This window comes from Silene latifolia, chromosome 11 (genome assembly GCF_048544455.1).
Source record: "Silene latifolia isolate original U9 population chromosome 11, ASM4854445v1, whole genome shotgun sequence".
Lineage (NCBI taxonomy): Eukaryota > Viridiplantae > Streptophyta > Magnoliopsida > Caryophyllales > Caryophyllaceae > Silene > Silene latifolia.
Window position 1 is genome coordinate 148,002,686 of NC_133536.1, and position 21,897 is coordinate 148,024,582.

Below are 21,897 nucleotides of genomic sequence, written 5' to 3' on the forward strand. Positions count from 1 at the left end.
GTCAGATGTTACCACCTTAACGCCAAATGTCACCAGTACCATTTCCATGTGATAAACTACTTGTTGTAGCCTAGGAAATGGCACTGGTCACATTTGGCGTTAAGGTGGTGACATTTGGCCCGTTTTGCTTAAAGTGGGTGAATATTTGGCCCGTCTATAGCAGTGGGTGAATATTTGGCCCGTCTATAGCTATAGACGGATATGCGCCGTCTATAATGAGAATTTGTGAACATATAAATAGGTAGTGGAATATAAGGTATCATAGTTTAGTAAGGATCATTTGTCCCACTTTTGTGTCACATTAGGTGTGTCACCCCACTCACCTTTTGACACATCACTTATTGCAAAATAAAATATTGCTGTTGATGTGTTAGAAGGTGATTGGAGTGGCACACACATTGGAACACCAAATGGGACAGAGGATCCCCACTCGTCTTAGTTATTTTTTAGGCCAAATAAGATACTCCCTCCTATTCTCCATATTCTTCCCCTTTGTTGGGGGCACAAGAATTAAGGAGGGGAATAAAGTATGAATTGTGAGTTGGGTGGGGTTTGGTGATAGGAGAGAGGAATAAATAAAATAAGGAATTGTGAGTTGGGTGGGGTTTGGTGATAGGAGAGAGAAAATGAATAAAATAAGATTAAAAGTTTCCAGAAAAAGGAAAGGGGAAGAAAACCTGAATAATCCGTTTTAGGAAAGAGGGAAGAAAATGGAGAATAGGAGGGAGTATGTTACTATTGGTATGGATTATTCGTTTTAGTTAAATGTTACCATTTGTCTGCGTCGGAGGAAGTATATTTTGTGAGAGAAAATAAAAAAAAAAAAAAAAAAAAAAAAAAAAAAAAAAAAAAATGAGTAGAATCCATTTTGATACTTATAAGTCAAATTGATAAGCACCCAAGTTAGGTATCTTGAACGGCTACCTTTGTTCCACGAGCATTACAGTATAACCTCAATTTACTCACACCTAACTACTACTACTTTGTCTTCCAATCAATTCAACATATCTAGGCTGTATTTACTACGCAAACAATCCCAGTTTGCCTACCCTTCCTGACTTAGTGACTTGTAACTGTAGACGAGGCAAAACGGGTTAATCGAGTTGGGTATAAATCGGATTAGTTTGGATCGGGTAATTTCGGGTATGTCGCATATTTTGGATTGGGTTACTTTCAGGTTTCGGGTTAATTTCGGGTTAACCTGTTGTCGGGTCATTTCGGGTCGGGTCATTTTCGAGTATGAGTTATTTTGGGACGGGTTGCTTTTGAGTAGTTAATGGTTAAGCACATAAGTTAGTACTATTTTGATTAAGAAATACTATTTTTCAAATTTATCTATGTATCAGGAACTCTTGTAACCAATGAAACTTTATTTTGATATATACTCAGTATAATATTAATATGAATTAGTACTAGTCGTTTTGGGTCATTTTGATCACTTCCAGTCATTTGGGATGAGGTCAATTATGAGTCGGGTCTTTTCGAGTTGGGTCACCTCGGGTTGGGTCTGGGTCAGGTCGGGTCAATTTGGGTTTCAAGTCGTATTTAGGTCAAGCAAGTTCAGGTCATTTTTGGATCTCGGGTCAGCTTTTTCGAATTGGGTCATTCGGATCTGGCACATTTCGCCAAATCTACATGTAAGGCTGTCATCGGCACCTCGCATTAGGCCTGCCAAAATCAACCCGGCCCGATTGACCCGACCTAAGACCCGAAATTGATCTGAAATGCCACACCCGAATGACATTCGAAACCCGAATTGACCCGGCCCGACCAGAAAATGACTCGAGCTTTTATGAACCCGTAACAGACCCAATCCAAAATAACCCGACCCAAATTAGCCTGACCCGAACCCAACCTATTGACCCATTTTACCAGGTCTACCTAGCATCCTTCTAACCTCAAACGATGATTTTACGGAGTACTATTTATTCTAATGAGCCTCAACTCCCTCAGCAAGTCTATATAGCAAGAGAAGGGTCAAATAACCTTAAAGTGGTGACATTTTTGGGCCCCATCACGCAAGTTGTTGTTTGTCTTATGCGTAATATGGTAAGTTACTTGGCCCGTCTTTAGTTATAGTCGGATAGTTGCGGTCTATAATGAGATTTTGTGCAACTCCCTAAGTCGAGATTAATTGGGCCCCACCTCACCCCCACAACAATACTTATTTTAATCAACTTACCCCACAACAATACTTATTTTAATCACCCCACCCACAATAATACCACACAATACTTTCCCTCTCTCCAATTATCTAACCCCACTACAATACTTTACCTTATTTTAATACATCTCCTGAATTCTAGTGCCCCCCATAAATAGGGAGGATTATCTAGAATAGGAGGGAGTATAAGTTGTGTAAAAAATGTCAAAAGTTGTCTCTATTAGGTTATGTATTAGTATTTCACCCGTCTTACGTAAGACTTAGGAGTCGATTAGTTCATAATGGGAAATTGTAATGCCCAGGAAGATCCACTTACTCTGTTATTCTATTTCATGTGAATTTAAAAAGGTTGTTTGGTTGCATGTGAGAACTCCAATTCTACATGAACTTCCACTTAACTTGGTGAGCCTATATAAGCAACTTCCTCCATTATGGAATAATTAAGTTCATAGAAAGTTCCAATTTATTTGAATTGGGGCAACCATACAACTAACTATTATTACATTTTTCATGAATTACATGTGTTTTTGAGGGACAAGTGGACAACCAAATAAATCATTACTAATTTTTAAGCGTCTTATCAAAAGTAATAAATATGTAACCAAAAATAACAAACAAATGTGATAAATCTTTTATCAAGTTTTAATTCGAGCCATGAATTTCTCCAGATTAAATTTTGACGGTAAATGATGTTTTCATGAGATTGCACAATGGACTATGGTCTAAACTTTTTGCACACCCAATGTCCTCATTATTTGTTGTTTACTTTGCTTTGACATAAGATTAAGGAAAAGCGAGGGTGCTATTTGTAAGTGTATTATTAAGTGATAAGTGGACAATAAATTATCTTAAATACCCTTTATAAATATTCTTAATATAAAAAAATAAACAAATAAATAAGACACAAAGAAATGAAATAGAGATAGAGAAAATAAACGAATAGTATATACAACAAGTTTCCCTTGTGACGAGTATACCCATCACAAGCTTGCGATGGGTATATCCGTCACAAGCTTGTGACGGGTCAAATACTACCACATGAGTAGATAAGACAAAACAAAATGCTACTCCTTAGGCACTTTGCTTTGTCTTATCTCCTTATGTGAGTAATATTTAACTTGTCGCAAACTTGCGACGAATATACCCGTCATAAATAAGAATTTGTGTAGTATATATACAGATTCCCCAAGTTAAGTGTGAGATCTATAATGTATTCTTGAATTTAGGAATTAGGACCATGTGAAGAATACTCTATTGCAACACAAATAGATGTATTAGTAAGAAGTTTAAGGTACAATGAGACTATTTTAAAAGGGTTGAGCTAATGCCACCAACAAGTTGTTAATGTCATTGGGTATTGAGTTATGAGAGTAAATTTGTGTAGTACAGTTAGTCTTGCTGAAAACGGATCGGAACAAGTGACGGGTAATGTTACTCACAAAATGGATAGGCGGGACAAGGTGAGGTACCCCTATGTGCTTCCCTCCGTCCTCTATTTGGGTCATTTGTGAAGGGAAATGGTATCCGTCACTCCAAAGTGACGGATACGTGCCGTCTTCAATGAGATTTTGTGAATAAATTAAACTTAGAAAAAATTTTAAAACTAAGATTTTAGTGGCATTAACAATACTTGTCGTGGAAATAGGACTACCAAAAAAAGGGGTATAATATAAAAAAATTCGAAAAACTAAAAAGTTGAAAGTAGTGTAGAATTTATCAATTTACAAATTTAATAAGAGGTCAAGATTTTTAGGCAAAATTACTCAAATGATCCCTGAAGGTCGTTGACCTTGACAAATGTTTTTTTTTTTTTTTTTTTTGTGTGCATAAATGTCCCCATGCAACCCCTTCTCGCTTTATAAAGAAGAGTTCACTCTAACCTGGAAACTCTGTAGAAATATCACCAACTCTTAAATAGACCATATTTTAAAAAAAGAACTCTGAAATAGACCAAGAGGGACAATTTGATTTCCCCTTTTTTCCGAAAATTTCAAAAAAAGTCATCTGACCGGGAGAAATGGCAGCGTCACCGACAATTACCGAAGTTAAGGTAGCGGACTTCTTGTTTCCACGGTCGATTAAACCACCAGGCACCCATAAATCGTTCTTCCTCGCTGGCGCAGGTTAGTCGTCAATCATACATTCAGTGGCGGAACTAGAGGCTCCCCTACAAATCAAATATATGAATAGTCATTTTATTTTAATAATTTGTCTACTATTTATTTCAGTGATTAGTTTACGTTTGTTTTATTTTCCTCTTAGTAAGGTATACGTAAATTATTAACTGAGATATAGATATAGAGAAAGGGTATATTATTAATTCGATATCTTCAATTTTCAATCTGTGCTTACCATTTTCTAATTTCAAATTGGGACTCTGTTACTAAATACTACTAATTGTAGCTCTGTTTTCAAATGGTGAATATTAATGGTTTTGACAAGCAAGACTAGCGGGATTAGCCCGTCACAAGCAAGATTAGCTGAATTTTAAATAAGTCTCTAGTAAAGTTAAAGAATTAAGTTCAGAAGAATTTATTTTACATGAATTTTCATAGATTTATATCTAGTTAAATTCGATATATTATGTAAATGTGGTATGATATTTTATTAAGGAATAATCTATTTTTGAGTTGAGCAATCTAAAATAAAATAACCCGACCCAAATTAGCCTGACCCGAACCCAACCTATTGACCCATTTTACCAGGTCTACCTAGCATCCTTCTAACCTCAAACGATGATTTTACGGAGTACTATTTATTCTAATGAGCCTCAACTCCCTCAGCAAGTCTATATAGCAAGAGACGGGTCAAATAACCTTAAATTGGTGACATTTTTGGGCCCCATCACGCAAGTTGTTGTTTGTCTTATGCGTAATATGGTAAGTTACTTGACCCGTCTTTAGTTATAGTCGGATAGTTGCGGTCTATAATGAGATTTTGTGCAACTCCCTAAGTCGAGATTAATTGGGCCCCACCTCACCCCCACAACAATACTTATTTTAATCAACTTACCCCACAACAATACTTATTTTAATCACCCCACCCACAATAATACCACACAATACTTTCCCTCTCTCCAATTACCTAACCCCACTACAATACTTTACCTTATTTTAATACATCTCCTGAATTCTAGTGCCCCCCATAAATAGGGAGGATTATCTAGAATAGGAGGGAGTATAAGTTGTGTAAAAAATGTCAAAAGTTGTCTCTATTAGGTTATGTATTAGTATTTCACCCGTCTTACGTAAGACTTAGGAGTCGATTAGTTCATAATGGGAAATTGTAATGCCCAGGAAGATCCACTTACTCTGTTATTCTATTTCATGTGAATTTAAAAAGGTTGTTTGGTTGCATGTGAGAACTCCAATTCTACATGAACTTCCACTTAACTTGGTGAGCCTATATAAGCAACTTCCTCCATTATGGAATAATTAAGTTCATAGAAAGTTCCAATTTATGTGAATTGGGGCAACCATACAACTAACTATTATTACATTTTTTATGAATTACATGTGTTTTTGAGGGACAAGTGGACAACCAAATAAATCATTACTAATTTTTAAGCGTCTTATCAAAAGTAATAAATATGTAACCAAAAATAACAAACTTTTTTTTTTTTTTTTTTTTTTTTTTTTGTCTGCGGTAAAGGAAGGTTCTACAGTTTCATGGCTTGCTTGGCAAGGCTATGAGCAATGCCATTCATATGCCTCGGTATAAAATTAAAACATAAACAATGAAAAAAACTAAAAGAAGCTCGAAGGTCCTCCAAGAGTCCCGCAATCCTGTGGTTGTCTTTATCCACTCCCGCAATTTGGCTGATAAGTTGCAAGCAATCCGACGAAACATCAAGATGTAGGACTTGATCTTTTCGCGCCCATTCCACGATATCACGAACCCCCAGGGCTTCAGCTTGCAACGGCGATTCAGCTTTGGTGCGTACCTGCCTACGACCTAGCTCCTGCCCGGTGTCGTCATACGCGATCCACCCAAATGTTGCCTCGAAGTTCTGGTTCCAGCTAGCATCCACTTTCACGCGTATCGGTGTACAGCCAGCCGCCTTACCTACCACACACACCGGATGACCATTCCGAATATCGACTACTTCCCTTTGTGATAGCCCCTCTTCCACGCCTCGCATATCGGTCCGGTTTTGGTTTGAGTCCATGGAATTGCACAAGGTATTCACTTTCTCTCCGATGACCTTGTAAAACATATTCGTGATTACCTGTCTGTTGACCGCCTGATCTTGGAATTTGATTTCATTCCTCAAGTTCCATATGCCCCACAATGTGGCCACAAAGTGGATCACCTGGGTCATCCCCCCTTCTTTATTGCGCAAATAGTGAATCCAGTCGCAGATCCAGTTCGAAATTGGAATGTCTCGTGCACCTTCGACCCTAATGCCTAATGCCGAACCCGCCCAGAGCCGCCCTGAAAGAGCACAATCCCTAAAGAGATGCTCAGGTGTCTCTATAAGGCTTTTGTCTCCTCTACACATTTCGCAAAGTGGGTCTGCCTCAATCTTTCGCTTCATCAACTCATTTCCGGTCGGAAGCACATTTGTAATAATCTTCCAAAGAAGGACTTTCCACATCTGTGGGATTGGCAGATTCCATAACATCTTCCGACAGAACCTTCGCCCTTGATCACTGAGTCTACCTTTGTCCTTTTCCGTTCCTGCTTTGTCAATGTGTTCGGTAAAGATTAAACCATAGCCACTCTTCACCGTATATGTACCCGTTGTTGTGAGAGGCCAAAAAACCTTATCCTCCCTCCTCACTTCACATCTTGGTATAGCAAGGATCCTCGTAGCCCATTCTTCTGTGAACAAGCTTTCAATGAAAGCTTTATTCCAGTTGCCATCAGATTGGAGAAGGTTCCGTACTTGCAGATTAGCAAGGAATCCATTGCTAAGGCTTATCCGGTCATTCCTGGGCTCTGGCCTCTCGCCCCCTACCCATCTTGCTGTCCAGATATTGATTTTCGAGTTCAGGCCAGGTTTCCATCCCATATTCTCCATAATAACCGATAATCCAAAGAGAATACTACGAGTACCCCATGAACACCCGGTTCCCCTAATAGGGGTCATACCTTGCTGTACTTCCTGTGTGCCGAAAATCTTTTGCCTGAAGATCTTACAGAAGAGAGAAGGATCGCCAGAAACGATTCTCCACCCATGTTTAGCCAATAATGCCTGATTAAGACATTTCACATTCCTAATGCCCATGCCACCCGCACTCTTGGGTAGGCTCAGAAAATTTTTACTACACCAGTGGATTTTATTCCCCAGTCTACATCCTGACCACCAAAATTGTGCCAAAATAGAGTTAATCTTTTTTGCCACACTTACCGGTACTTTGAATACCGATAGAAAGTAATTTGAGAGGTTTGAAAGGACTGATGAGATTAGAGTAAGTCGTCCCGCTGGTGATAGAAAAATTCCATTCCACGAAGAGATGCGTCGCGTGACATGTTCGATAAGAGCGTTAAAAATGCCTTGTTTTGAATCCTTAAATTCTGCCGGGATGCCTAGATACTTTCCAATACCATTGTTCTTTCTAATATCAAAGGCCTTCAAGATCCTCTGAGCTTTGGCCAATGTAGTGTTCGGACTGAAAAGTATCCCTGATTTGTCAACATTCAACCGTTGACCTGACGCTTCACAATACTCCTTGATGATTTGGACTAAATGGGTTACCGAACTCCCCTTGTCTTTAAAGAAGAAAATCGAATCATCGGCAAAGAAAAGGTGAGTAATAGGTCGAACATCCCTTACCAATTGCACCCGATGTATCAATCGAAGCTCGTGAGCATGAGTAACATTTCTGGACAAGACTTCCATATATAATATGAAAAGGTAAGGGGAAAGCGGGTCACCTTGTCTTAAGCCACACCTAGGCTTGAATTGCGGTAGTGGTACACCATTTACCAGAATTTCATAGCTCACCGTCGTGACACAACTCATCATGAGTGAAACCAGGTGCTGAGGGAATCCATATTTTACAAGTACCGCTTCCAAGAAATCCCATCTGACTCTGTCATAAGCCTTACTCATATCTGCTTTGAAGGCTCCTAATGCTTGTCCCCCCTTTCCATGACTCGAGATCTTATTGATGGCCTCATGGGCTACCAGTATATTGTCACTGATGTTTCTTCCTGGGAGAAAAGCATTTTGTGTTTCACTGACCAGTGCACTCATCACTTTTGCCAATCGGTTTGCTATGCATTTAGTCACAATTCTCATCATCACATTGCAGAGACTAATAGGGCGATAATCTGTGACCCCCTCCGGACAATCCTTTTTTGGAATAAGGGTGATAAACGTTCTATTTAGCTCTCGTAAGACCCTCCCAGAATTGAGTATCGAGAGAATAGCCTTTGTACACTCACCCTTAAGCAAGGACCAGCATCGCTGATAGAAGACTGCAGGTATGCCATCCGGACCCGGGGCTTTGAGTGCTCCCATTTGGAACACTGCCGTGCGGACTTCTTTAGCAGAGAAAGGTTTCCCAAGCCTATCCAAATCATCCTGAGAAAAAGAGTACTCCAAATGCTTGAGTATTGGTTCAAACATTGAACTGTCTCGCCACTCCAGATTGTCGTTGGATGTCAGATAAAGGTCCATAAAGGCTTGTTGGAATTCCTTTCGGATTAAGTCCTCTTCAAAATGCCAAACTCCATCCAATCCTTTAATCCCATGAATATAGTTTCTTCCTGCCCTACCCTTTACCCAATTAAAGAAGAATTTTGTGCAGGTATCTCCGTCAACCATCCATTTCATCTTAGCTCGTTGTCTCCAAAAAGCTGTTGTCGCTCTTGCAAATTCCGTCACTTCCTCATTCACTCTTGTGTACTCCTCATCTCCCTTCCCCGTGATAGCTAAGTTCATGCCATATTCCAATTTTTTGTCAAAATCATCCCATTTCATTTTCCATTCGGTTCGTTTATCAAGCGCCCACCGCTTAACACTTGTCCGGATTCTTGATAACTTCCGCGTTACTTGATACGCCGGCGACCCTCTTTCACCCCTGTTCCATTCAACCCGGATTTTTTCCATGCATTCATCATGCTCAAGAACCCACGCATCAATCTTGTAGGGTCGATTTCCAGACATAGCTACCAGGTTCAAATCAATCTCAATAGGCGCATGATCAGAAATTTGGATAGGGTAGTGTTTGATTCCAGTATGTGGGAATATCGTAAACCAATCCTTCGATCCATAGGCTTTATCAATACGTTCATACACCCGCTTCTCCCCCTTACGATTATTACACCACGTAAAACATGGACCCTTAAAAGGTATGTCTAAGAGTTCATTCCTAATTTTCCATAAACAAAAATCATTCACTCCCCCAATAGGTCTTTGGCTCACGCTTAGCTTATCACATTGGTATTCGACTTGATTGAAATCTCCCACCATGAGAAAAGGAGCATCACAAGTACCGACCCATTCCTCCACCTCTTGAAGAACAGAAGCACGCATATGGACGCTAGGAGCGCCATAAAAAAGAACAAGATACCACACCAATCCATTATATTTCTTGACCAACAGAATGATGTAGTGATTACACGCCTTAACTACCGTCATATGCGACTCTTTCCGCCATCCAACCCAAAGTCCACCCGATGCCCCCACGGCATCCACCCCAAAAAACTTGTCAAAACCTACCGTTCTAAACATAGGATAAATTCTACTAGCATTACATTTAGTTTCAATTAAAAACAGAAAATCATAAAAACTACTACCTACCAACGCTCTTATTTTTGGAATTGTAGGGGCGAGCGTGTTATTGAGACCCCTACAATTCCATATCAAGCCCCTCATGGTGCACGAGGGGGTTGTGAAGGCCCAACCCCCGCAAAGCCATCAAAATCAACCTCTACATCACCTCCCCCCCATTAACAGAGGGCAAGGAAGAATCACTCGATTCTATCATCACGACATCCTCCACATGCACCCTGAAACCCCAGGTGGGTTGCTTCTGCTCCTGCTCTCTTTGCTCCTGTTCAGGGCTCCAGCATCTCCTCTTTGCCATTTTGCGTAAATACTCCTTAGCTTCCTCAATGGACTTCTTAGCAGAGTCTGGGATAATATATTCCCCGGCATCCGAGCAACATCTTCTTTTCCTTGCCCCCCTGATTTCCTCCCTGTACTCATCCTTCATCTCAGACACATGGTACACATCCAGTAAGCCCATACTTGTTGTCTTCATCTCAGACACATGGTACACAAACAAATGTGATAAATCTTTTATCAAGTTTTAATTCGAGCCATGAATTTCTCCAGATTAAATTTTGACGGTAAATGATGTTTTCATGAGATTGCACAATGGACTATGGTCTAAACTTTTTGCACACCCAATGTCCTCATTATTTGTTGTTTACTTTGCTTTGACATAAGATTAAGGAAAAGCGAGGGTGCTATTTGTAAGTGTATTATTAAGTGATAAGTGGACAATAAATTATCTTAAATACCCTTTATAAATATTCTTAATATAAAAAAATAAACAAATAAATAAGACACAAAGAAATGAAATAGAGATAGAGAAAATAAACGAATAGTATATACAACAAGTTTCCCTTGTGACGAGTATACCCATCACAAGCTTGCGATGGGTATATCCGTCACAAGCTTGTGACGGGTCAAATACTACCACATGAGTAGATAAGACAAAACAAAATGCTACTCCTTAGGCACTTTGCTTTGTCTTATCTCCTTATGTGAGTAATATTTAACTTGTCGCAAACTTGCGACGAATATACCCGTCATAAATAAGAATTTGTGTAGTATATATACAGATTCCCCAAGTTAAGTGTGAGATCTATAATGTATTCTTGAATTTAGGAATTAGGACCATGTGAAGAATACTCTATTGCAACACAAATAGATGTATTAGTAAGAAGTTTAAGGTACAATGAGACTATTTTAAAAGGGTTGAGCTAATGCCACCAACAAGTTGTTAATGTCATTGGGTATTGAGTTATGAGAGTAAATTTGTGTAGTACAGTTAGTCTTGCTGAAAACGGATCGGAACAAGTGACGGGTAATGTCACTCACAAAATGGATAGGCGGGACAAGGTGGGGTACCCCTATGTGCTTCCCTCCGTCCTTTATTTGGGTCATTTGTGAAGGGAAATGGTATCCGTCACTCCAAAGTGACGGATACGTGCCGTCTTCAATGAGATTTTGTGAATAAATTAAACTTAGAAAAAATTTTAAAACTAAGATTTTAGTGGCATTAACAATACTTGTCGTGGAAATAGGACTACCAAAAAAAGGGGTATAATATAAAAAAAATTCGAAAAACTAAAAAGTTGAAAGTAGTGTAGAATTTATCAATTTACAAATTTAATAAGAGGTCAAGATTTTTAGGCAAAATTACTCAAATGATCCCTGAAGGTCGTTGACCTTGACAAATGTTTTTTTTTTTTTTTTTTTTTTTTGTGTGCATAAATGTCCCCATGCAACCCCCTCTCGCTTTATAAAGAAGAGTTCACTCTAACCTGGAAACTCTGTAGAAATATCACCAACTCTGAAATAGACCATATTTTAAAAAAAGAACTCTGAAATAGACCAAGAGGGACAATTTGATTTCCCCTTTTTTTCGAAAATTTCAAAAAAAAGTCATCTGACCGTGAGAAATGGCAGCGTCACCGACAATTACCGAAGTTAAGGTAGCGGACTTCTTGTTTCCACGGTCGATTAAACCACCAGGCACCCATAAATCGTTCTTCCTCGCTGGCGCAGGTTAGTCGTCAATCATACATTCAGTGGCGGAACTAGAGGCTCCCCTACAAATCAAATATATGAATAGTCATTTTATTTTAATAATTTGTCTACTATTTATTTCAGTGATTAGTTTACGTTTGTTTTATTTTCCTCTTAGTAAGGTATACGTAAATTATTAACTGAGATATAGATATAGAGAAAGGGTATATTATTAATTCGATATCTTCAATTTTCAATCTGTGCTTACCATTTTCTAATTTCAAATTGGGACTCTGTTACTAAATACTACTAATTGTAGCTCTGTTTTCAAATGGTGAATATTAATGGTTTTGACAAGCAAGACTAGCGGGATTAGCCCGTCACAAGCAAGATTAGCTGAATTTTAAATAAGTCTCTAGTAAAGTTAAAGAATTAAGTTCAAAAGAATTTATTTTACATGAATTTTCATAGATTTATATCTAGTTAAATTCGATATATTATGTAAATGTGGTATGATATTTTATTAAGGAATAATCTATTTTTGAGTTGAGCAATCTAAAATAAAATAATGTGAGACATATTTTGGTTAAGAAAAAAAAGAGAGAGAAGTAAAAGTATGGGAGGCTAAAAAAAGTAGAATGTGCGTGGCAGGTGTTAGAGGAATGGAGCTAGGGGGTAATTTTGTAAAATTTACTGCAATTGGAGTATACTTGGAGGAATCTGCTATTACGGAGTTAGCGCCTAAATGGAAGGCCAAATCTGCCTCTCACTTGGCTGATTCTGTTGAGTTTTTCAGGGATATCGTTACAGGTACCTTTTTTATTTAATTGGATATACACGCATTTCAATAATTATTAATAATACTACTGATAAATAAAAAATTATGTACGATGTTATGTAAGAATTTCGTGGTGTTAGGATCATTTCTGTAGTGGATTTTTCGCAAGTTATTTTGAGTTTGGCCAAATTTGATTAAATACAAAGTCCTTACACTGAAATAAAAAGTGAAGTGGTAATAGCAATAAACACTTACATACTTATATACTCGTACTCGTGGTATATATGATGAAGATTTTTATATTTTAAGATGAATGTATATATTTAAAGGGTTTTTCTATCCTATGCCCACTAGGCATAGGATAAGAAACCCAAAAAGGAAAGAATTAATGATGTTTTTCTTGTAAAGTGATAGGATATTGCAATTTCCCATAAAAACATCATTAATTCTTTCCCTTTTGGGTTTCTTATCCTATTAAAAAATGTGTTTTATGAAGTTAATGTAAGTAACCGCTTAAGGCGAGTACGGACAAATTTTGGTCCAACCGGTCCGGTCTTGCCCTGAAACGGGGCCAAATTTTTTCCATTCCAATTTCAGGCCCGGTCCGGGCCGGTGCATAATCCGACCACCAAGAAATTGAAATTTATGCATTAATTTTTTCCATATATGTCAAATTGTCAACCAACCGTTTTTTAAGGAGTTCACATATATTAATCAATTCATGTGTTTTTGACATTCATGGGATTTTATTCCGTTAAGGGAACCCGTATCATCACACTTGTGTAGTTAGTTAGGTGGGAAGTTGTGAGTTAGATAGACGTGGAACAAAGGCGTGACACACAAGAGGAGTTAGGTAGCAATAACTTGATAAGAGGGAGGAAGTCTTGTCCTAAATTTATGATTATGTTGTGCTAGAAGCCAAGTTAGCTACGGGTGTACTTCAATATTGAAAATCTCACTCTCCATCAATTAACTCTAGGAATTATGAAAGCTCTTGATAATTTGATTACTCTTTCTTAAGACAAATATTTACAAAGTATCTTTTAAGCTTGAAACGGGTTAAAGTGTACTCTATTTAAAAAGTTAAGACAAGTCATTTCTAGCATGTGTGCTTCAAACATCTATTCTACGTGTTTAATATATATTATTTAAACACGGGTTTTTCTATCATATGCCTAGTGGGCATAAGATAGAAAAACCCGTTTTAATATTATACCTATAAAGCTGACGAAATATATATTATTTCTGTTTAATAACGACAAATTATGCATATCTAAGCAACATTAACCGAGAATTTTATATTAAGTAATATATGATTTAAGAAAAAAAATTAAAAGCGCTAATTCCGATCTTTTCGGTCCAATCAAGATTGGAAAAAACTGGGTTTGGACCTGTTCGTTCTGGAAATCGGAAACCTTTAAAAAACTTCGATGAGAAACTAGAATTTTTAATCTCGGTTCCGCTCCGATCTCGTCCAAATTTTCGGTCCAGACCAAAAAATGCACACCCCTACCTAGTGGTAGGGGTTTGATAATCAAATTCCTTGATAATCGAGGAATTGATAATATTTGTGAAAAAACAAATCATGAGATTTTGGGCAATCAAACAATTCTAATTTTTCCAATAATTTATGGGACTTTCCAAGTCACCTACACCTATATTGCAACCAAACAACACCTTAATCTAACATCCTAGAAAATTAAAAAGTGTAATGTTATACTCTATAATGAATTGAGGATTTGGATTTTCATACTTGAATTTATAAGAGAAATGTAAGTTTTTATAATTGGAATAGAGTCTACTCTATAAGTTTAAGAAAGTCCATCTTAAAATTAATTTGTGATCAATTCATCATATCTAGGTCCTACCGTCCTAGTCACGAGCTCTAATATTATTTAAATTAAAATATATTATTCAAATATCATACAAATATGTATGCCTCTTCTACAAAGTATGAAAAAGAGATTTGTAAAATAATATATAAAAAAAGGAACTGTTTTTAAGTAGAAGGATAATAAAAAACAGTTAGTCTTGCTGAAGACGGGTCGGAGCAAGTGACGGGTAATGTCACTCACAAAACGGATAGGGGGGACAAGGTGGGGGCACCCCTATGTGCTTCCCTTTCTCCTCTATTTGGGTCATTTGTGAGAGGAAATGGTATCCGTCACTCTAAAGTGACGGATACGTGCCGTCTTCAATGAGATTTTGTGAATAAAAAAAGGCAGGTAAATATCTAAACTTAAAGTACATTTGGAAGATGAATATTTTCTTTCTATAGTACCCTCTCCAACCCCATATTTTCACGAATTTGGATCCTCTCCATTACTTTCCCTCCATTACCTCTCTAATACACTCTTATTCTAATATATTTTCTCTCTCCATCCATTTAAACATTACTTTTATGAAATAATTACAACCACTAGATCGTTCCAAGATTTAATCCGCACCATTTAAAAGTAATGGACATCCATTTCTTTTCAAGTAATGGAGAGAATCCGGACCGATATTTTCACTAATCCACAAACAAATTATATTGTTTATTCATCTTTGTTTCGATCTACCCCTTTCCTTATCAATATATGTGTTATATTTCTCAATTCATTAAGCTTATCAAAATCAAACCAACCTTCATAGAACATCCGTAAAGGTAGTTTTTTACCTCCCCATATACCCCCTCTCTCCTTAAATGGGCAACCCTATTTCACACACCTCCCCAATATATGGAGTTCTTCTATTTTTAGGGGAGGTCCCCAAAAAAAGAAGGCAATTTGTGTTGTTTTTATGGAGGTTCCCAATTTTTTGATGTAAATTTATATTGGGAAACTCATTGTTCCATAGATGTAAATATGAATTGAAGAGGGTAAATAGAGAAGTTAATTGAAAATGAAGTGGACGAATAAAAAAAGGAAAGAGAAATTATGGGTAGCCTTATATTTGTGGATGCGCTTATCTCTCCTTCGTCTTTGACCTTTACAACTCCCCCACGCTCCCCCAAAACCGTAACTTCAACTCCCAAAGTCCTTTCCGAACGCTTTCCTTTGTTTGGCAAGTCAAATGAAGGTGAGAAGATGTGGAGGGGATCCCTCCATTCTCCTTTTTCAAGACAAATCAAAATCTCTTCCACAACCAATTATTTAGAGAAAAAGATAATTTCCCTCCATTTTATTCTTCTTCCTTTCTCCCCATTCCCCTTCTAGCCTTCGCTCCTTCCCCTGCCCGCTACCCTTTCCTTTTCCATCCAAACAAATGTTCGTCACAAAGACACAATAATTGTTCCTTTTAGTCACAAAGCCAAGCTAAGTGAGTAGACTCATTTAGGGTATGAATACTAAAATAGGAGGAAAATAGTGAGGCGAGTGGATGGGAGAAAAAAGGGAAAGGAATGAAACATGGAGATTTTTCCCAAAGTCTTTCCTATACATACCGGAAATAATTTTATTAGACTTAAAGGAGAGGAAATAGATCACTCCAACCGTCTTTGGTACTCAAACAATGGATTTTACATCTCCAAGTATTTCAATGTAAACAAGCCTTAGGGGTGTGTTTGGATATAAAACAGGAGGGAAAGTAAGGAGAGTGACTTAGGAAGATAGTGGGGAGGTAATAAAAGGAAAAGAGAAGGGGAAATGGAGTAGTTGTGTATGCCTCGAAATTTCTCCAATATTGAAGGGAGTTTGACAAGGCTATGTGAATCCTCCCATTTCCCTCCTATTCTCTTTACTAACAAATCAAAGGATTTTGTATCCCCACATCCTCATCCACTCCTTATTACTCTAAATCATCATATCGAAACAAGGCCCTGTTCCCACTTGATCACAACACTATGGGATAGAGGAAGTAATATCGAGTCCTATATGAACAATTGTAGCAGGATTACTGAAATTATCCTTGATGATATTTCGTACATAGCTAACTCTCTGAGTAGAATGCTATCATAATATTAGTGTAAATGATTTGATTTTGCACGTAAATGTTACTAACAAACAATATTCGTGACTAGGTAGTCGTACTTAATTAAACGTAGCTTATGTCATAAACCTTAGTTATAATACTCCTAATAACTCTCGATCAACTTGTAGGTCCATTTGAGAAATTTACGCAGGTTACTATGATATTGCCATTGACGGGACAACAGTACGCGGACAAGGTGACGGAGAACTGCGTCAAATTTTGGAAATCGATTGGAATTTATACAGACGAGGAAGCCAGAGCTGTTGATAAATTCATCGAGGTCTTCAAGGATGAGAACTTTCCTCCTGGACACTCTATAATGTTTACTCAGTCGCCTACCGGTTCACTTACGGTTAGTACCTGTCTTTCTATCCGGACACTTTTGTGTCCCTTGTTCATTTTGTGTTCTTACATACCTTGATGCCTTATGTGATTATAATTGTTCGGAAAAGACTGTTTCCAAATTACCAATAATGAAAACGAGTTAAGACTGCTGCTTCTCCTTGAGTCATAAGAATAAACAAATCAGTCAACCGGTTTTCTTTATTCCAATCATACTCTTAAACCGGAGAATTGGGGAGTCTATGGCTTTACTAAATGGAGCCTAAACAATGCTGATTTCCCGTACTTGGGTTTAAACTGGACTACAGGTGGCATTTTCCAAGCATGAGTCGATTCCAGCAGTTGGAAAAGCTGTGATTGATAACAAAAACATGTCGGAAGCAGTGTTAGAGTCGATAATAGGTAAACATGGAGTGTCCCCTGAAGCGAAACAAAGTATAGCGGCGAGAGTTTCAGCACTATTAAGCGAGGAGAAGGTGGGAGGTGATGCTGAAGTTGCAACAGGGGTGGCCAAAGAGATATAGATCCTGAAAGTATACCGGCATAAGGAAGTTATGGAAGCTTGATGAGACAAGTGAGGATGTCTTTAAAATAAAACCAAATGTAGTAATTTAGTTTGTGGGCTTTGACATGAAATAGGCATGAATAATGTTGATATGAATTGTATCCATTTACACAGTTTGATACTTGGCTAGCTTCAAAATGTGCAAATAAACAAATAGTAAACGGCAAGGGTCGGACCCTGCAGGTGAAGGAAGAATTCGCTATTAAGTCTAAATGTGCAATTTTTTTTTAAAAAAAAAAAAAAAAAGAAAAAAAGAAAAAAAAAATTAGACTTACAACTGCAATAAGCAAAGGAAGGTGAGTTATTGAAAAGTGATGACAAAAGGAAGAAGGAAAAAGGTTGAACTGTATTGATAATTGATAAACGTACAATGATACAAAGGCATAGTATATATACAATACTAAGAAATATTTACTTCCCTAATATGTGACTATAATAAAGGGACTAAATATATAATAACCAAAACAGTTACGATATGTAAATAAAATAAAATCGGAATGATCTCATGAATATTCGTTGATATCGTTTATCACTCGCCCTCAAGTTGGAGCACGTGGTAAACGAATGCCCAACTTGGATCGAAGAAATCGAAAAGCTTCTCCTCCTAATACCTTTGTGAAAATATCTGCAACTTGGTCTTTACTTATTATATAAGATGTGGAGATTGTCTTGTTGAAAATATGATGGCGTATAAAATGACAATCTACCTCAATGTGCTTGGTACGATCATGGAGAACCGGATTTTTAGCAATATTTAATGCAGAAGTATTATCACAGAACACCTCAATTGGTGACTTATGCTCAATGCCGAGAGAGTTGAGAAAGGATTTGAGCCAAATTACCTCACTAGTTACCGCTCCTAATGCGCGATATTCCGCTTCTGCACTTGACTTAGCAACGGTTGTTTGCTTCCTTGCTTTCCACGAGATTGGGGATTGTCCCAACATGACAAAATATCCGGTTAAAGACCTTCGTGTCAATGGACATCTAGCATAATCGGAATCCGAGTAACCTTTTAACAATAATTCCGAATTTCTCTCTATAACAATTCCTTTGTCCGGACTCCCTTTGAGGTACCGAATAGCTCTTAACACGGCATCCCAATGCTCTTTCCTCGGAGCATGCACAAATTGCGACAAAATGTGGACGACATAAACCAAGTCGGGTCTCGTGATGGTCAAATAAATGAGCCGTCCTACTAGTCTTCGATACTTAATAGGATCGTGCAATAAGTCTCCGTCCGCCAATGCCAATTGGTGATTAGGTTGAATAGGTATATCAATCGGTTTTGCACCTTCTAAACCCGCTTCTTGAATAATTTCTAAGGCATATTTTCGTTGGCTAAGAAAGAGCCCTTTGGACCCGGTGGCAACCTCAATTCCCAAGAAATATTTGAGCCTCCCAAGGTCTTTTATACCAAAGCTACGGTCAAGAAATAACTTAAGACGACTACTCGCTACATCACTATCACTTACAATGATCATATCATCAACATAAACTAAAATTCCCATAAAAATGCCATTCTTATTATAAGTAAATAGTGAGTAGTCTGCCATAGATTGAACAAAGCCGTACCTCGTCAATGAACTCGTCAACTTAGCAAACCAATTACGCGAAGCTTGCTTCAGTCCATATAATGATTTCATTAACCTACACACTTTAGTCGAGCTCCCTCTTTCAAAACCGGGTGGCATTCTCATATACACTTCTTCATCTAAATCTCCGTGAAGGAACGCGTTATTAACATCTAATTGAGTAATGGACCACCCTTTTGAAATAGCAACAGTGAGTAGACAACGAACACTAGTCATCTTTGCTACCGGCGCAAAAGTTTCATGGTAGTCTACACCTTCGACTTGCGTATACCCTTGCGCGACCAACCTTGCCTTGTATCTTTCGATCGTCCCGTCTGCCTTATACTTCACCTTGTATACCCAACGACATCCAATGGGTTTCTTATTCTTTGGTAAGTCCACAATTTTCCAAGTCCCATTCATCTCAAGGGCATCAAATTCCTTTGCCATTGCTTCCTGCCATTCTTTTATTTTCGAGGCTTCATGATAATTCCGTGGTTCACGTATTGCATCAACTTGGGCCAAAAAATTCCTGTAATTACCAGAAAAACAATCGGTGGTGACATAATTAATCAAAGGATAACGAGTACCTTTCTTCTTGGATGACGATTTGGGGGAGTGAGCAGTGTCAGCGACGTCGGAGTGCACAAGCTGAGTTGACTTGCAATAATAATCTTTCTGCCAATAAGGAGCAAATTTTTGACGTGCACCTCTTCCCACGGCTTCTGTTTCATCATCATTCTCACCTGTACCCGTATGCTCAATGGTTTGGGTTTGGGAATCAGGTATGTTTGTTGCCTCATCATCAAGGCCATTATTTATGTCCCCCTTTTCTATTTCCCCTGTTTCATCCATATGAATATTTGTTTCTCCAGGTTCATTAGCTTTTTGTTTTTCATTAGCCTGGGTAACATTTTCTTGTTGAGTATAGCTCTCATCCACAAAAGGTATTGTGTCAGGTGATTGTGTTTCGGGTGAATTAGTAGAAGTAATGGTGGACTCAATATTGGTATAATGAAAAACATTCTCATAAAAAATAACGTCTCTTGACTCAAAAATGCATTTTTTCTTTAAGTCATAGACCTTCCACCCTTTCTTGCTACTAGGATACCCAACAAAAATGCATCTTTTTCCTCTTTCACTAAATTTATCTTTGGGTTTATCCTTATTATGCGCATAACAAATACACCCAAAAACCCGAACATTATCCAAATTGGGTCGTGTGTCATATAAAACCTCATAAGGAGTCATGCCGTTAAGAAGGCGAGTTGGTGTCCTATTTATTAAGTACACAGCGGTTAGGACACACTCTCCCCAAAACTCAATGGGTAAATTACCTTGAAAACGGAGGGCTCTTGCTCGTTCTAGAATATATCTATGTCGTCGCTCTACCCTACCATTTTGTTGTGGGGTGTCAACTTGGCTAGTTTGAAAAATCATGCCATGTTCATTGTAAAAATCTTTCATAATGTTGGACAAAAATTCCGTCCCATTGTCGCTTTGCACAACTTTCACCTCCTTTCCAAATTGAGTTTTAGCCATTTTACAAAAATTAATCATGAGTTGACTCACTTCTCCCTTATCCCGCATCAATCGAACCCAAACATGTCTACTACGGTCATCAACAATAGTAAGGAAATAACTTGTCCCGGACAAACTTTTAGTGTGATACGGTCCCCAAATATCGCAATGGATTAAATGAAAACAATCCTTACTTCTCTTATAATTAGGCTTAAAAACCGAACGAGTTTGTTTGGCCCGACAACACGGGTCACAAATATTATTAGGATTCCAAGATAAAGTAAAGCCAACTAAATCATAAAAAAGAGGTAAAATACTCGCAGACGGGTGTCCAAGTCTTGCGTGCCATAAGCGTGAATCGGAGCTTGTGCTTGTCTTGGCTGCCATATGCCGTTTTTCACCTTTGAAATAATAAACGCCATCACTCTGCTCACCCCTTCCAATCTTCATCCTCGTAGATTGGTCCTGTATTATGCAATGATCATTATAAAACGTCACAGCGCAATTATTTTCAGTAATTAATTGTTGTATAGAAATCAAATCGCATGTTAGGGACGGGACATAAAGCACATCTTTAAGCGTGAAATGATCATTTATTGTTACTCGTCCATGTTCTTGCGTCATGATTTTTGATCCATCGGGTAAACTGACCGTAGACATTTTATCTTGCCAAATATCGTCAAGCAATTCTCGTTTACCTGTCATGTGATGCGAACAACCGCTATCGAGTAACCAATGACCGTAAATATTAGTTTTTGTACCTGAATTCTGCTGGCTGCTTTCGCCCTTATTATTTAAAAGACTACGCAGTTGTATCACCTCATCAGCCGTGAAGAGCTGCTTCTGGGAGTCTCCTTTTGTCATCTTAATTATCTTCGTGATGAAAGTAAAAAAAAAAACGAACCAGGATCAAGATTGCTCTGATGCCATGAAAAGTGATGACAAAAGGAAGAAGGAAAAAGGTTGAACTGTATTGATAATTGATAAACGTACAATGATACAAAGGCATAGCATATATACAATACTAAGAAATATTTACTTCCCTAATATGTGACTATAATAAAGGAACTAAATATATAATAACCAAAACAGTTACGATATGTAAATAAAATAAAATCGGAATGATCTCATGAATATTCGTTGATATCGTTTATCAGTTATAGTTTGGCTTTGGAAGAAAGTAAATTCAAACAAAGGCAAAGACAAAATTAAACTAATACGAAGTTGCAACAACACGAGAATGATACATGGCATATATAAATCAATCGCTCTTTACAATCAATCCGATAT

General features: G+C 37.8%; 1 protein-coding gene across 1 annotated transcript; it reads left to right on the forward strand.

Moving 5' to 3' along the window:
- The first annotated feature begins 4,023 nt into the window (after positions 1-4,023).
- On the forward strand, positions 4,024-17,643 carry LOC141611954 (chalcone--flavanone isomerase-like). The gene is made up of 5 exons (XM_074430616.1): positions 4,024-4,287; positions 11,817-11,915; positions 12,528-12,686; positions 16,734-16,957; positions 17,256-17,643. Exons 1-5 carry the CDS (start codon positions 4,182-4,184, stop codon positions 17,469-17,471), a joined length of 804 nt encoding a protein of 267 aa, XP_074286717.1. The 5' UTR covers positions 4,024-4,181; the 3' UTR covers positions 17,472-17,643.
- Positions 17,644-21,897: the final 4,254 nt, after the last annotated feature.